Below are 16,443 nucleotides of genomic sequence, written 5' to 3'. Positions count from 1 at the left end.
GACATAGTTTTACACCCTTATTCAAAGGCCTGAAAATCACAAGTAGTAGAATAACACTCATCTATGCACCGATGGATGTCCAGCGTGGGGTCTTTTTGATACGTAAACTGCACAACACTCAGACGTGCCTCACATAAGGAGGTTTATGACACATATATACCCTTCTTGTATACACAAGAAACTGAAAACAGCCATTCAATGAAATAAAAGTAATTAGTCAACTACAAAACTTCCCCTTACTCCTTCACTGCATCACCTCACGGAGTTTTGGCAGTCACATGTTGGTGCACATCCATAACTTGCCAGAAAACCTCTCATTTGAGTTCACTTTCTAAGTAGTAGAGTGTGTGCACCTGGTGTACTCCAGTTTAAAGGGGATAACAGATGAAGCTCTGATTGGTCTCTTTCATATACCATAAACATGCTCATAACTAGAGATTAAATCCAAAACCCTTTGCATTCAGCACCAAATTTGTCCTGAGATTATGCACCATTTAAATTGCAAAAATGAGTCAGCCCATTCCCAAATGGACTGTGCATCATAGACTGTCAAGCTACAGCCTACAGTGTTACATCACAGCGAAGCACTGAGTTCAGAGTTAGGTCTGTGATGCTCACAGGTCTTTTTGTTTTGCTGATGTGGGCAGTGAATGTGCAACATCTGTTGCAAATTTCACACTTTAATGAATAACTTGCATTCCTCAAGAGGCTTCTCACGCATGAAATATGCAATGCTTGTATAATTTGTGTGTGTGTGTTTGTGTATCCACAAGCAGATACAAATTTGTTATATCTGAAGTGTTTTCTGTTTGATGTTCCCTCTTATGATCTGGGGAAATGAAATTTCAGGCAACATCGTGAAAGCTGAATTATGTTTTATGTCTTTCTTCTTTTTTCATCCATGATTCCACACTAAAATCAATGATTGTGCTTCTTAGTTTATGCTATATTCATGGAATTCACTGGGGATATCATTGGCTCAAAGATTTGGGTGTGATTATAAAAGTAGTGTATGCCATGATTTATTTATTTTTTTGTCCTTTACGTGTTAATAAAAAGCAACACTGTATTGAGAAAATAACCCACAAAGCATTAATTAAAAAAAATGAGACACATACGAGGTGCATTCAAAAAGTATCTGACCTTTGGCCATGAAAAATGCAGTTACTCACCTGAAATCCTAATCCCCTTCAATATAGTCTTGTTGGGACTGCACACACTTCTCCCAGCAGTTCTGCCATTGAAGGAATAATTTCTGGAAGACTAAAAATCAGAGGGAGCCATGTCAGGAGAGTAGGGAGCCTGACAAATCACAGGAGTGTTGTGTTTGGCCAGGAAAGCCTGAATCAGCGGAATTGAATGGTTGGGTGCTTTCATTTAACAAATGAAATGTGGATTCATCAGACCATAACACACTTTTCCACTTTGGGTCTGTCCATTTCAAATGAGCTCGGGCCCAGAGAAGGCGGCGGTTTTCTGGATGTTGTTGATGTATCACTTTGACTTTGCATGACAGAGTTTTAACTTGCACTTGTAGATGTAGCGACAAACTGTGTTAACTGACAGTGGTCTTCTGAAGTGTGCCTGAGCCCATGCGGTAAGATCTTTTACACAATGTCAGTTGTTAATGCAGTGCCGCCTGAGGGATCAAAAGTCACAGACATTCAATGTTGGTTTTCGGCCTTGCTGCTTACGTGTAAAAAATTCTCCAGATTCTCTGAATCTTCTGATTATATTATGGACTGTAGATGATGGAATCTCTAAATTCCTTGCAATTGAATGTTGAGAAACATTGCTCTTAAACTGTTGGACTATTTTTTTCATGCAGTTGTTCACAAAGAGGTGATCCTCACCCCATCTTTGCTTGTGAACACCTGAGCCTTTTGGGGATGCTCCCTTTATACCCAATCATGACGCTCACCTGTTTGCAATTAACCTGTTCATCTGTGGAATGTTCCAAACAGGTGTTCTTTGAGCATTGTTGCCCCTGTCCCAGCTTTTTTGAAACGTGTTGCAGGCATCCATTTCAAAAGGAGCAGATGTTTGCACAAAAACAATAAAGTCTGTCAGTTTGAACATTAAATATCTTGTCTTTGTGGTGTATTCAATTTAAAATAGGTTGAAGAGGATTTGTAAATCATTGTATTCTGTTTTTATTTACATTTCACACAACGTCCCAACTTCATTAGAATTGGGGTTGTACAAGAAGGCTGCCTACACTCCCTCAACACGCTTCGTTTGTTTCTGATGGATAAAATTAAATAGATACCTTTTGAATGCACCTCATACATGAACATTAAGGCATGTGCAGTGATTGTAATAGTAATTTAAATTGTTAATGCTCTCATTTTACTGAGAAATGTAATTTATTTACAGTCTTTGTCTTATTCTTCGTCACTGTTGCACCTACAAAAAATGCTCCATTGTCAAAATTTCAGACACTGGAATGATGCTGGAAATAGAGTGAAACAGCATTAATTGTGGAAACACAACACAAACAACAAGCGAACTTTGAACAAGTCATTAGATTTACATTGAGTCATGATGTGGTCACACTTGTCTTCAAGCAGCAAATTTTATGAAATTTTATGGACCTCACTAGTTTGCACAATAAAAAAGTATTTTTGTGCCAAGAACACTGGCATGACAGGAGAGCCAGCATGAAGTGAGTTTCTGCTGTTTCAGTGGGAAATTGGCTTAGGTGTTGCATCAAAACTTGTCAGAACCACGTCTGTTCCTGGCACCCAACCAAATCCCTCATTATGTGTTGATTCTATCATAAAATCACACAATAAATGTTTGCTCTAAAATTGCAGCAATTGCTCAATAATGCTGAAAAAAGAATGAGATTTTTATTATACATCCAATCAGAAGGGCACACCATAACTTGGATTTTCCTCCAATTAGTTGCTCGGGGAATTAAATAACGATTATTCACGTCTTTCATTCACACAACTTGAAAGCATGAAGATGAAGACTGGCTGATTCTGCATGCGTCATCTGTGACTGCTTGATAATTTATGAATGTGAGTTGCATAAAAGATTTGTGTCTTTAAAGTGGAGGTTGGAATGTCTATAATATGGACCATTAGTAAGAATACTAGTGTGTTGCCTGTGGGGAGCCACAAGCTGTAGATCGGGTAGTGTTTATAAAATAGGTAGCTCACATTTTTCAAGGGTGGTAATAAATTAAGCAAAGCATGTATAATGAGTTGGAATGGTGTGAGAATCCACAATGTTTTTAGAACCTTATACCTCAATAGTATTTAGAAGAGGAACTCATCTCTTTCATTTCCTGTTAATTATTATTTACTGTGTTAATGTATTTTTAAATAGTTTAGGTTCATGTTATCATATACACACTATTTTTTAAAATTATATTTTATTATTACTTCTATTTTGTCGTTTGATTTTTAAATGGACCACAATGGAAATAAGTGTTTTCACTTTCTTGTGTCATCCATGTATTTTTAACATATTTACAATTATACTATAATACTTACAATTATACTTACATTGAACTTACTAAATAAAATCAAGCATGCATGCACTCATGCTTTTAATATAAAGATGATTTACCGCCCCCTGTTGGAATGGCATGTGAGTCCAGATTGTAGTTAGCAATGCCCATTGTTCAGTGTTGTTGGCTAATATCCATAGCCTCTCAAAAAATATTGTGATTGGCACAGCTGACTGAAAGCTAAAGTCATAATGTAAGTCAGCTGTAGTTACCATAATGTATCTTTTCTGTTCTGAACCAATATGACAGTATTAAGGCTCCCTGACAATTGCACAACTTTGATCCATGCACTTGTACGCACTAGAGTAAATCTGTTTCAAACACATTGTAAACCGTTGTAAACTGTGTGCAGCTTCGTGCAAGTGCGCAAACTCTCCATCACGCATTAATTACGTGAACGTCATGTGGACATTATGCATTCAAAAACAGTGTGTGGGTGCGAGTGATCGCGTCAGCACTCCGCATCAGAGCGCAGCTCATCTGAACGATTATAACGAGATGTTAAATCTATCATAAACATACTTTTACAGCTACTCATAAGAAGGAAAGAACATGCAACTGTTTTACCAAGCTATTACAATATAAACATGACAAATACCATTTAGGCAGTTCTAAATGCTTTCTCCACCTCATTAAGCATGTGCGCATGAGAAAGAAATGCTGCAGCTGGAACAGCCCTCTGTGATTCCGGAAGCAATTAGAGGTGTTTTCAACAGCCAAATCACAGAGAAAATGATTAATCTGCTATGAAATAATTATTTTATATACGCAGCATCCAGCACACAACACGTGGCAGCAAGTGGAACAAAGCACAACGTCCAGCTGGGAACACAGTGGGTGGGATCATCACGATGACGTGCGTGCAAGTGCGTGGATCAAACTCATGCAAGTGTAAAGGCACCTTTAGGATGAGGATATGTCTCAGAGACGGTCTAAAATCTGTGTGACCTTGGACACCATCTGGCAGGATTGACAGATAGAGTTGGGCATTATCTGCATAACAGTGACATGAGAAGCCGAGTAAGTGGATAATCAGCCCCAGTGAGGTGTTGTAAATGGCAAAAGGAAGGGCCCCAATACCAAGTCTTGGGGGATCCCTGTGGAGAGGCAATGACTGTCCTAGCCAAAAGTCAGTAAATCACTGCCCAATGAGACAGGCTTCAAACTAAGAATGCTTGTTGCTTGAGATGCTTATATTTGCAAGTATTCTGTAGACAGTAGGATGTAGTGACGGCCCATTTTGAAAGCAGCTGATAAGTCAAGCAGAATAAATAGCGAAGACTGAGCTAATGCTCTTACAGTTTTTAAGGCTTCTTTAGCAGAAGCCAGTTCATCAGCATTGTCTCAGTTCACCCAGCTTCAAATACGTGCTGGCCTTAGCTGGGGAATTAACCTGTGATGGACTGATATTCCATCCAGGAACAGTCATAGACTTGTATCCACTTCACGCTACAGAATCCGGAGATAAGCACTGACGCCAGTGTGCCTCAGGGCCTGATCTGGATTTAGTTCTTCTGAAGTATGTTTTTAATGGAATTCAAATGAATCAAACTATTATTTCTATTCCTGTTTTTCAGTTGTTTTTTTGGTGTTCATATCACCATTTTATCCTTGCATAGATAAATGCTGACATTTGATCCATCACAACAGAATGTGATCTAAATTCATCCTGGGTATTCCTGTCCATATTCAGTCCATCCAGCCGTGTGCCTGCTGTCACCACAGATAGAACAAACAGTCATCATGCTGTCAATGTTTCTTTGCGGTACGAGCTGTCTAACCTGCCCTTTTCTTCCTTTACTCCTCATGCTATCAGTGGCTGGGACAAAGAGCAAAGTGAAAGGTGAGTTATTGTTTCCATTTTCTTATTATCTGATTTATGTTTCACACACTTGCTAATAACCAACCTTTTGGATCGCCCTTTCATTTCCCACAAGAGCCAGAGGAGCATTAACATACAGCGTAAGTGCAAAGCTTTCTGGGGAGTGTTTAACCTTTGTGATTTCAGGAGAGGTTTGACGAACATGTCTGCTCTCTCTCAGATATGACTTGCTTCACATATGTTTTGATTCGCATGGTCACATCGGGGCTCTGCCACCTCAGTCAGTCATGCTTTTTCTCTATTTGGCCGCTGTGCAGCTCCAGTGGAGCAGCTGGGGGGTGTCGGTGCCCGTTCAAGGACAGCTCAGCGGTCGATCAGTACTCCCTGTTTGCTTTCCTCACCCCGATGTTCTCAGACACACCGTGCTTTCACATCGCTCCCTTTGCCAGTCTGCTACTTATAGTTTTAGCCTACTGCTCCTTGCCGGGGATTTATTGCGTATTCCTGATGTTTGCTTGTGTTTGTATTCACCAATCTGTTGCTTAATAAATTGTCATTTTCAGATTCATTAGGTGCCAAGATGAGAAATTCAGCACCTAGGGTGTTTTATTTTTCTTTCTTGCTGCTCATCCACAAATTACTTTTACTTGTGAGGAGGAAAAAAAATGCTGCTTCGGAGTATTTCATAATGATTTACAGGCATTTCTCTGACTTTGTATATTGGATATACAGTTTGTGTTATTGCTCATGTTCTTGCTGGCTCATGCTGTTGCAGCATCCTAACATCAATACCCCGGTGTCTCTGGGAGTCACCCTGAGAACTCTTATTGATGCTACTGTTAGAATCTTTACTGAAATGTGTCAAATCATATTAGCTTGTTGCTGTATCAAGAGAAAAAAAAGGCGTTCAGTAGGGCTGAACGATCATTCAGTTTACAATCAAACTTGTGATTTAAAAAGCGTGCGTCTTAATTCACAGGTGGCGTGATTCAAATTGAAGACTAAAGGTGTTTTCTCACAGAGTTTATTTGGAGCATTTGATTCGGACCCTGGTGCATTTTCACTTATATTTAGTTTGTTTCCACATATGTGAACATAGTAATTGATCTCCACCACCATAATCACACTGGGCCCACTTGCAGAAGTTAGTCTTAAAGTGAATTCTAGGGAGTTCTGATGCTGTTCATTTGTTCATTTTATCCAACACAACCAAACAAATATCCAACCAATAATTGAAATGACAGGAACCGAGCACATTGAATATCAGTTCAGTGTGGTTTGTTTTGCTATCAAAGGACACTGCAGAATACATTTACTGAAGGAAAGTACAGTGGATGTGAGCTACCTCACTGAATTCTGATTATATGAGAAATGATGACTCGGTTTGGACTCCAGCGAGGGCGGTCGCATCTCTTCTCCTCTCTTTCTGTGTTTCTCTGTCTCTGCCCCAACCATCAAAAGTCCCAACTTTACCGGACTGTGAATTCTTTTAACTATATTTGGAATAGAATAGAATAGAATAGAATAGAATAGGTCTTTATTGTCACTGTAATATATACAACAAAATTTTAAAGTGCTCTCCAGTCAGTGCAACATCCCTATGTAAATAAATATAGAAAAACTATTTAAAAACCATGGAATTGATCAGCTGGTCTATCTCAACCATCTTTTCAACAAGGAAATCAGGGCTGGGGGACCCTGCATGCCCAGATACAACCTATGCTCTCAACGCCTGGGAGAAGTGGCACGTTGTGTGCTTGGCACCACTCTCTGTGGAAGACGTTGAGGATTTATTCTTATTTGCTTTTATGGCAGGAGGGCTTTTGCTTCTTGGATTAGGTGCTGCCCTGACCTACCAGAAATGTGTAAGACGGCTGCTAGCAAAACCACAACCCCACACCTGTTCATCATGATTAATGAGGTGTGCAAGGCGGTACAAACTCAGACTGCGTTAGCTCTTGAACTTAAACGCAAATTGGAAATCATCTCGGCGCAAATGTCTGCCCTGCAAAGGAATTGATGTTGGAGACCAGTGAATATTCACAGTTGGATCTGGATGGTTAAAGAGAGGCCATATTGGAACTCTTTGCTTTTCTGCCTAACCCAAACATATCAGCTACTGAAGGCTAAAATGCCCCGTTTGTTTTCCTCCAGAAGGATTCCAACGGCCTTGCTGAAGCATCTGGCTCTCTCTTCATTTACCCTGCCCTTCAGTCTGCAGTTGTTGTCAAGGCCCTTCCAGACTCTATGCATACACAGACAGAGACTGATATGAACTCATCTGCACACATGACACACTCCCCCCCACTTGTGTTTCTGCCCCCCCCAACCCCAGCCCAAAACCTCTGCCACTCCCCGAGCTCGGCCGCACAGCAGAAATGCTGCTGCAGCCCACACACACTCATTTCCTCAATTCGGATGACAGAGTGTTTCAAAGCTCAGCCTACATAAACAAATCAAATGTAAATGTGTGGTTGTTTTAATTGTGATGTGTGCCATTATTACATTCAACTAGTAGGATTAATTGCTGTATTTTTGTCTGAGGTAATTGGGTGTGAAGATGAATTGCCCTTTTAGGGGTCAATAAAGTTGTTTGAATCTTGAATCTTGAATCTTGATGAAAATGTACAAAAACACAAAGTTTTGCCCAGTGCTTATGTGTGAGATATTTAGAATGGCTGTTTTGAGGGGTTAGTACCAGAGACTCTTGTGATTAGTGTTAAACCCAAATATGAAGTCCTATACAGTCTTTCTATTTATCACATGACAGTTGCTCTTGAGTGACCTTGAAAGTTCAAAAGCTTTTAGAATAGCCATTTCACTCAGATAACTCGCATTTGATAATCCCTATTGTGGCAGCAGCACATAGAGTTGGGCGTTGAGCGTCCAACCTCATCACTCTCCTCGCATTATTACTTGCAATATTGGGGAGTGATGTTAGATACACAACTTATCGGGGCCCACTTTTGGATGCTGGGGTGGAGGTGGAGTTGACAGCTGGCTGCAACATTGATGCAGATATAGTGGCATTCACAGCCAGATGGCAGAGCTGGGAATTTGATTCTTAAATAACCTTCTCAATTCACAGGATGCGGTTGGGTAGATTATGAGGAGAGCAAAGTAGTTCAAGTTGTCTGACAGAACTAGCTCACGGGTTACAGATGAACCTGTTAAACAGCATTATCAAGTCATCCATCAACTTTTTCTTGGACAAAGATCCAGGCTTTCACTGTCCTTCTGGACCCAGCCATAAGAAATGGATCTGTATTTGAAAGTGGTGAAGGTGTGGAACCATTCACGTATCTCAGCAATTGCATTCATGTCTCTGGGTCCTCAACCTTTGAGCTCAAGAGACTCCAGGGAAGAGCTTATGGACTCATAAGGTCACTGGACAGAGGTTTTTGAACCCAGCAACTGGAAAAGGCCCAGGGAGTGCTCAATTTTGAGAGGTGCGATGACCCAGTTTTCTGCTTGGCTAGTTGCCCTCTAGGACCCAAGGCAGTGTGGTGGATGCAGTAACATGTGGTACTAAGACATGTCACCAGACCTGACCTGACCTGACTTGGATAATGTGTCTGGAATTTACATGTATAAAAAAAAGACTAAGAAAAAAAAGTCATTCAACAGTGCTAAGAAAGACTGGTAAGGGATGACGTGCAACCAAATATCATGAACCACGCATAAATGCTGTTACATGGTTTGTTTCGTAACCTTTCCCCAATAGTACACCAAATTTGGGAAACGAAATGTATCTTCTTACAGCACTAAGATCCCCCACTTGCTTATTTCTAAACCCAAAGGTTGAGGAATTTAGGCCATTTTATGGATAAACAAAGACCAGGAGTTAATGTTGATAACAAAAACAGTGTTTTTGTGCTTTTTCCCAACATTTAGTGTTTTCTAATTACAGAAATAATTAGCCAGCTAGTTTTTAATTAACATGAGATGCACAGTCAGCATCTGTACTGCTGGAGTGTAGTTCAACATTTGAAAGCCTTATTTGGCAGCACTGTAATTATGGTTAATAACTTTTATTAACATGGATGTAGATAATCTCTGTGGCTGGGCCCAGACTCTGGAACGCTCTGCCTCTCCACGTTCGAACAGCCCCCACAATGGAGTGTTTTAAGTCTCGTCTGAAGACCCACTTTTATTCTCTGGCTTTTAGCTCTGCATGAGTTGTATGGTCCTCTGTTGTCTTTGGCCTAGTGTTTTATTTATTTATTGTTTTATTGTTTTTATGTTTATTTATTTATTAGTATCTGAGTGGGTTTATTGTTTTGTATAGTTGTATAATCATTTTTATGTGCAGTACTTTGGAAACTGTTCTGTTGTTTAAATGTGCTATATAAATAAAGTGGATTGGATTGGATTGGATAATGAATGTAGTCAGTCTTGAATGCTGATTGATACATTTCATCAGCAGTGCTATTGCCCTGTAATAATTATTGTGTAATTTGTAAAGCAACTGTTAAATTACATTTAGTGCTTAAAAGCTAGGGCAAACCAGTGCCCCATTTCAGGAAATTTTTTCTTCTCTGTACAGTACATTCAGACAGTATTTACAGCACTTCAGTTTTTCCACATTTATTAATGTTACAGCCTTATTCCAAAATGGATGAAATTAATTTTTTCTTCAAAGTTCTACACACAATACCCCATAATGACAACATGAAAAAAAAATTGTTTTAGATTTTTGAAAATTTATTTACAAATAAAAAACTAAGAAATCTCATGTATTCACAGCCTTTGTCATGAAGTTCAGAATTGAGCTCAGGTGCATCCTGTTTCCACTGATCATCTCTGAGCTGTTTCTACAGCTTAATTGGAGTCAAGCTGGGGTAAATTTAGTTGATTGGACATGATTTGGAAAGACACACACCTCTTCTACATATAAGGTCCCACAGTTGACAGTACATGTCAGAGCAGAAATCAAGCATGAAGACAAAGAAATTGTCTGTAGACCTCCGAGGCAGGATTGTCTCATGGCACAAATCTGGGCAAGGGTACAGAAACATTTCTGTTGCTTTGAAGGTCTCAATGAGCCCAGTGGCCCCATCATTTGTAAATGGAAGAAATTCAGATCCGCCAAGACTCGTCCTAGAACTGGCCTAAACTGGTCTAAACTGAGCGATTGGTGGAGAAGGGCCTTAGTCAGGAGGGTGAACAAGAACCCGATGGTCACTCTGTCTGAGCTTCAGTATTCCTCTGTGGAAAGAGTTGAACCTTCCAGAAGGACAACCATCTCTGCAGCAATCCACCAATCAGGCCTGTATGGCAGAGTGGCCAGACAGAAGCCACTCTTTAGTAAAATGCACATGGCAGCCCACCTGGAGTTTGCCAAAAGGCACCTGAAGGATTCGCAGACCATGAGAAACAAAATTCTTTGGTCTGATGAGACAAAGACTGAACTCTTTCACGTGAATGCCAGGCGTCATGTTTTGGAGGAAACCAGGCATCATCCCTACAGTGAAGCATGGTGGTGGCAGCATCATGCTGTGGGGATGTTTTTCAGCAGCCGGAACTGGGAGACTAGTCAGGATTGAGGGAAAGATGAATGCAGCAATGTACAGAGACATCCTGGATGAAAACCTGCTCCAGAGTGCTCTTGATCTCAGACTGGGGTGACAGTTCATCTTTCAGTGGAACAACGACCCTAAACACACAGCCAAGATATCAAAGGAGTGGTTTCAGACAACTCTGTGAATGTCCTTGAGTGGTCCAGCCAGAGACCAGATGTGAATCCAATTGAACATCTCTGGAGAGATCTGAAAATGGCTGTGCACCGCCACTCCCCATCCAACCTGATGGAGCTTGAGAGGTGTGGCAAAGAGGAATGCACACAACTGTCCAAAGATAGGTGCACCAAGCTTATGGCATCATATTCAAGAAGAATTGAGGCTGTAATTGCTGCCAAAGGTGAATCAACAAAATATTGAGGAAAGAGTGTGAATACGTATGTACATGTGATTTCTTTTTTAATATATTTGCAACATTTAAAAAACAAAAATACTTGTTTCATGTTGTTATTATGACGTGTTGTGAGTAGAATTGTGAGGGGAAAAATTTAATTTCATCCATTTTGGAATAAGGCTGTAACAAAACAAAATGTGGAAAAAGTGAAGCGCTGTGGATACTTTCTCTACATTTAGTGACTGTCAGACAGGATTTATTTGCTACCTGAAGAGTATCATCTCAAGATATGCAACAGTGTTTGTCCAAAGTACTCACTGAGGTGTGTGTGTGTGTGTGTGTGTGTGTGTGTGTGTGTGTGTGTGTGTGTGTGTGTGTGTTGTGTGTGTGTGTGTGTGTGTGTGTGTGTGTGTGTGTGTGTGTGTGTGTGCTGTATATAAGAAGTATATAAAGGGTAACTAGTCTCATTTATTCCCCCTTGATGGCTCCTCTGCACTCTAAAGGAAATCCATACTTGTGGTTATTGAGAGAATATGCTGCGTAAATCACAATCAGGCTTGTGTTTGTCTGAATTCTCATTAATGAAAGCATTTATTGGCCTGATAGCAGGCCTCTAAAGTTCTGTTAATAATTCTTCAGGACGTTTATTATTGCAGGCCATTTGTATTTTAGAGTTGTTTTTAAAAAGTGTTATGCTACCTGCTAATATTGTGAAAAATATAAACTTTGACAATGATGAGACAGTGCACATACTTCAGCGCAAGTCTTGGCATCTAAACATGGATTTTATTTATTTTTTTTAATCTTACCTGGAGACAGTACAATATTTCTGACCCAGTATTTGTACCTTCCACTTTTTTCTTTTTTGCTGTATAGCAGAATAATAAAAAAAAATCCAGATAGCTATGACTTTCCCTCAGCAGGGATATTTATTGTCAGTTCTCTGGGTTGCCCCTCCCAACACCCCACCTCATTAGATTCCCCTGTCTCCCCCACTGTGGCAAATCACAGGGGAAGACAGCGCTCAGTACCGCCTCTGAATCGAAGGATGTTCACTTCTGCAAAGGTGCTACTCAGTAACAGGCACCAAATGTCCTTTCTGATGGAGGGTAAAGCTGACAGACAGCTCACTCTGTCTTGGTTCTTTCCTAACACCTTTCATCAGGCTCTGTAACAATTCAATCACCTGACTGCATCATTTAAGATCACGCTATCAGCGCGGACTCTGAATACCGTACAGGGTTGTTACCCAGTTGTGGTGTGGCAGTGGGTCATCTCAACATCTGTTCCACTTTACTGATGATGGATGCACTTCAGAAAACCCAGTGCAAGTTTGTAAATGTGTGCATTTGTATTTGTCTCAGTCAGTGGTGGGCACAGTCCAGCTAATCCGATAACTGACAGGACAGGACAGGACGCCAGTCTGTCGCAGATAACTGATAATTATCAAAGCTAATGTTTTTACGAGTGGATTAGCTTTTCAGATAACTTTTAAATCCATCAGTGGACCAATTATATTCCGATAAATTTAGTTCTGATAACTTTCAGTCTGCTAACATTTTTTTTGCTGGTAAAGTGAGCAAAGTTTAATGGTCAAAAACATTTATAAACCCTAAAATCAAACATTTCAGTCCGTCTGTTGTGTGTTTGTGGCTGTCACTTACTGATGACGTCATCATTAAGCGCAAAACATGATTGGCTGGTCGACACAGGGAGCATTGTGGGTAGTGTAGTTCAGGTTCACTTTGGACGTTACAGTGAGCATTGTCCGCTCGATGCAAAAACAAAACTGACTAATTTTAACATTATTTTATTTTATTTCTTTGTGGCTGACGGCATAATTTAATCACCAAGACTCGGTGGGAGAGAGGAGATCTCACAGCGCAGCTGTGTCACAAAGGAACTTTTCTTAGACACCGTTTTGAATAATCAGGACACTTTATGTGGATTATTTCTTCAGAATTTAATGAACCCCAATGAAACTAACAGGTAAGAATTTATATTTACTACGTGTCTTTTACTTTGCCAATCAATGCATTAATGGACATATTTCAGTTGTTTAAGCCACAGGGTTCAAAACGTGTAAAAAAAGCAGCAAATGACGTAAATGACGGTGTATATAACAGATAAACTGACTTCTAACACTGTGTTTTACTGCTTTTGAAAGATGATGACAGTGTTTGGGTTTTTCTTTTTTTTTTTTTTTTTTTTTTACTCATTCATTTTTCGTGCATTCTTTTTGTGTTTGTGATCCTTGAATTTACCCAGCAGCCCCTGAAACTGGTTTATCAGAAGCCAACAGTGTAATCTGATGTGGTCGCATCCAAATCAGTTCTAAAGTTATTGGTTATCTGTAATAAAGGTAAATTTTTTTAGCAGTTTGTCGGTTTAGCATCATAAAAGATAACTTTTAAGTTATTGGATTAATGGTTATCAAAGCTAACTTTTTTGGTTAGCTGTGCCCACCACTGGTCTCAGTAAAGCTCCACAAAACCATATTTGAAGCAGAAAAGATTGACCTGTACATATATTATACCAGTCAGTTTCTTCCCGTGATGCTTGAGCCATGATGCCGCACAACGCACCTCGAGCAGATTTTTGTGCAAGCTGGATCATCTTTGATGTTGGTATCACATCATACACAGTGATTTCCCTGCTGCAATACATCACCATACATTGAAAGCTGTCCATTCAACTGGGTGTATTTGCATTGTGTTGAGATTATTTCTTATACATGTATAAATACAGTACCTTGTAAAAGTATTCATCCCTCCTGATGTCTTACTTTTTTGTTTGTTTGTTTGTTTTTGACATTACAACAAGTAATTCAAATGGATTTTTAGACATTGTGCTTACAAAATAATAGTCCAAACTAATGAAGTGAAATGAAGAAAATCCTTTTTAAAAAGAAAGAAAAAAGATAAATATGAAAAACATCCCAACTTTTTTGGAATGTGCTGCAAGCCTAAAATGCAGAAATTGATGCATATTAACAAATAAAATTAAGTTGACCAGAAAAACATGAAATATCTTGGGTTCATACAATTGGCAATGAAATAAAACTGGAAGGAAAACTGTTTTTTTTTGTTTGTTTGTTTGTTTGTTTTTTGTTTTTTGTAGCATCCCAGCTTTTACTGATTTGCGGAAGTGTATTTTTTATACTTATATCTTTTTTTTTTCTTTTTACAGAAATTCTGTCATACTTTAAGGAAAGCTATGATTCTGCTGCCTTGTTCTAATAAAAGATAGAAATTTCACCAGTCACTGCTGATGATTTCATGTGGACCTTTTTGAGCTTTTTGGATCAACACACATCTCAAGACACCTGAGTAGAGTAGAACTTATTTCCTTTTGTTTGCCAGGTTACGTCCAGGAGCATGTACTGTGTGTTCCCATATCCGCAACTCCAAAGAACAGTCCATCCCTATTTCTCAAAAGTAGCCATTGGTGGTTATCACTTTAGCCTGATCCAGTTGCAGGACAATCACCTTTATGAAAATTCTTCACAGGTCCAGGTTTTCTGCATGTGGAGGCAATGGCTTTAATGCGGTTAACATCAGAGCAGTAGTCTTAGAGAAGTCTTTGTATACCTGACTCCCATTTCAATAACGTCAAATTAGAAAACAAAAAACTCTCACACACTGCCTCACTTGCAACACAAAGGTAAATTTAATCAAGCAACGTTTCGGCCAAAGGCCATCATCAGGCAAAAATAATGTCAAATTAAAAAAAGTCTCGTCTCACGTTGGTTGTGCTTTGTGTCATAATGCCTTGTCTGTTGAGACTTTTTTAGCCTTTTTGACATGGCTTGAAAGGATCTATTGACCTACTACTGTATTTGGATTCTGCACAGTGGTAGTAATCAAGCATGTGTGTTTTGTTTAATTAAATGATCAATTACATAAATATGTTTACTTTGTTTACTGAGTTACTAATGAGTAATCATCCAAAGAGGGGCTATTTTTGATGGGGGCGGGGGGAGTGAAATCTTCAAAAAGTCTTCCTTTGAATGAAGTACTATATTTTATGTTCATTCATATGGTACTTGCATGAGATTAAATTTTTGGTGGGGTGAAGAAAAATTGAGATAATTATGTTTGACAATATTCATAAATCAAGAGGAAAAAGTCAATTTCTTGAAATGTATGATTTATTTGGCCAATAACAACAAATATTAAAACATATTTACAGTCTATACTAATGTTACTGAGGAGAACACAGAAACACAGCTTCTAATAATGGTGTTTATTTACATTGTGGTTTTCATAAGCAGATAACAGGAAACATGATGTATTGACTGGTGACCTGTATCACACAATGACCACTGGCATAGGCTCTAATCCCTCCCAGATGACCCTTAACAGGAATAAGTGGGTTTAGAAGATGGATGAATGGTTGGAAACATGAAGTGAATGGTGAGTGAATGACTGTGAGTGAGCAATGTATTGAGCACTACAAGAAGAGTGCAGGATGAAACTCAGAAAGGCTCTGGGAGCAGTGCCCTGTTGCTGAGTTTTGCTGCATCCAGTACATTAAAGAAGCTCCCTTGGTCTTGATTGGCAACCACCCGCAGAGACTCCCAGTCTATCTTCACCTCTCAAAAGCAGCCATCAATCTCCCATTGCCAGGTGTGACGTGAGCATTTTTTTTTTTTGGCTTTTTCCAGTTGTTTACATCTTCAGCACTGAGCTATTTGCATGCTGGATCACAACCCAAGAAAGTGTGCCACATAACAAGAGTGTCATAGGAGACGTTCTCTAACATTGCAAGCAATGCATCTCATCTACTACTTCCAAAATAACCAGTTATTTGACACAAAGTCATTGCAGGACTACATAAGGATTCTCTGGAGATACTTTGTACCAAAGTTGACCCATTGTTTTCAGAGGTCACACGTTACTTTCCAATTTTGCAACCATACAGTAACAGTGGAAGCACGACGACAATGAAATAGTAAAGGCACTGCATCTGTATAGCACTTTGCAGTGATACCTCACATTCATCCATGTTAGAGTGCCATATGTGCTTATGACAACTTGGAGCAACTGGGGTATTAAGGACCTTGTCCAAGGGTACTTTCTGATTTTCTGGTGTGGCTGGTCACTAACCCACTGCCTTAACCACTTGACCATCACCTCCACAAAGAACAAAGACTTGAGGTTTAGTTTTCCAGCAAATATATCAGCAT

At 39.5% G+C, this 16,443-nt stretch overlaps 1 protein-coding gene across 2 annotated transcripts in view; it reads left to right on the top strand.

The window, feature by feature from the left end:
- LOC117508633 (cell adhesion molecule 2-like) overlaps positions 1 to 16,443 on the top strand; it is a 717,110-nt gene that overhangs the window by 453,496 nt on the left and 247,171 nt on the right. For both annotated transcript variants that reach the window (XM_034168436.1, XM_034168434.1), the window contains exon 2: positions 5,337 to 5,363. In XM_034168436.1, the coding sequence (XP_034024327.1) occupies positions 5,337 to 5,363 (27 nt within the window). The remainder of the gene's footprint in view (positions 1 to 5,336; positions 5,364 to 16,443) is intronic.

The sequence above is a fragment of the Thalassophryne amazonica genome, chromosome 4 (assembly GCF_902500255.1).
Source record: "Thalassophryne amazonica chromosome 4, fThaAma1.1, whole genome shotgun sequence".
Lineage (NCBI taxonomy): Eukaryota > Metazoa > Chordata > Actinopteri > Batrachoidiformes > Batrachoididae > Thalassophryne > Thalassophryne amazonica.
This window is presented reverse-complemented; position numbering and strand designations above follow the sequence as displayed.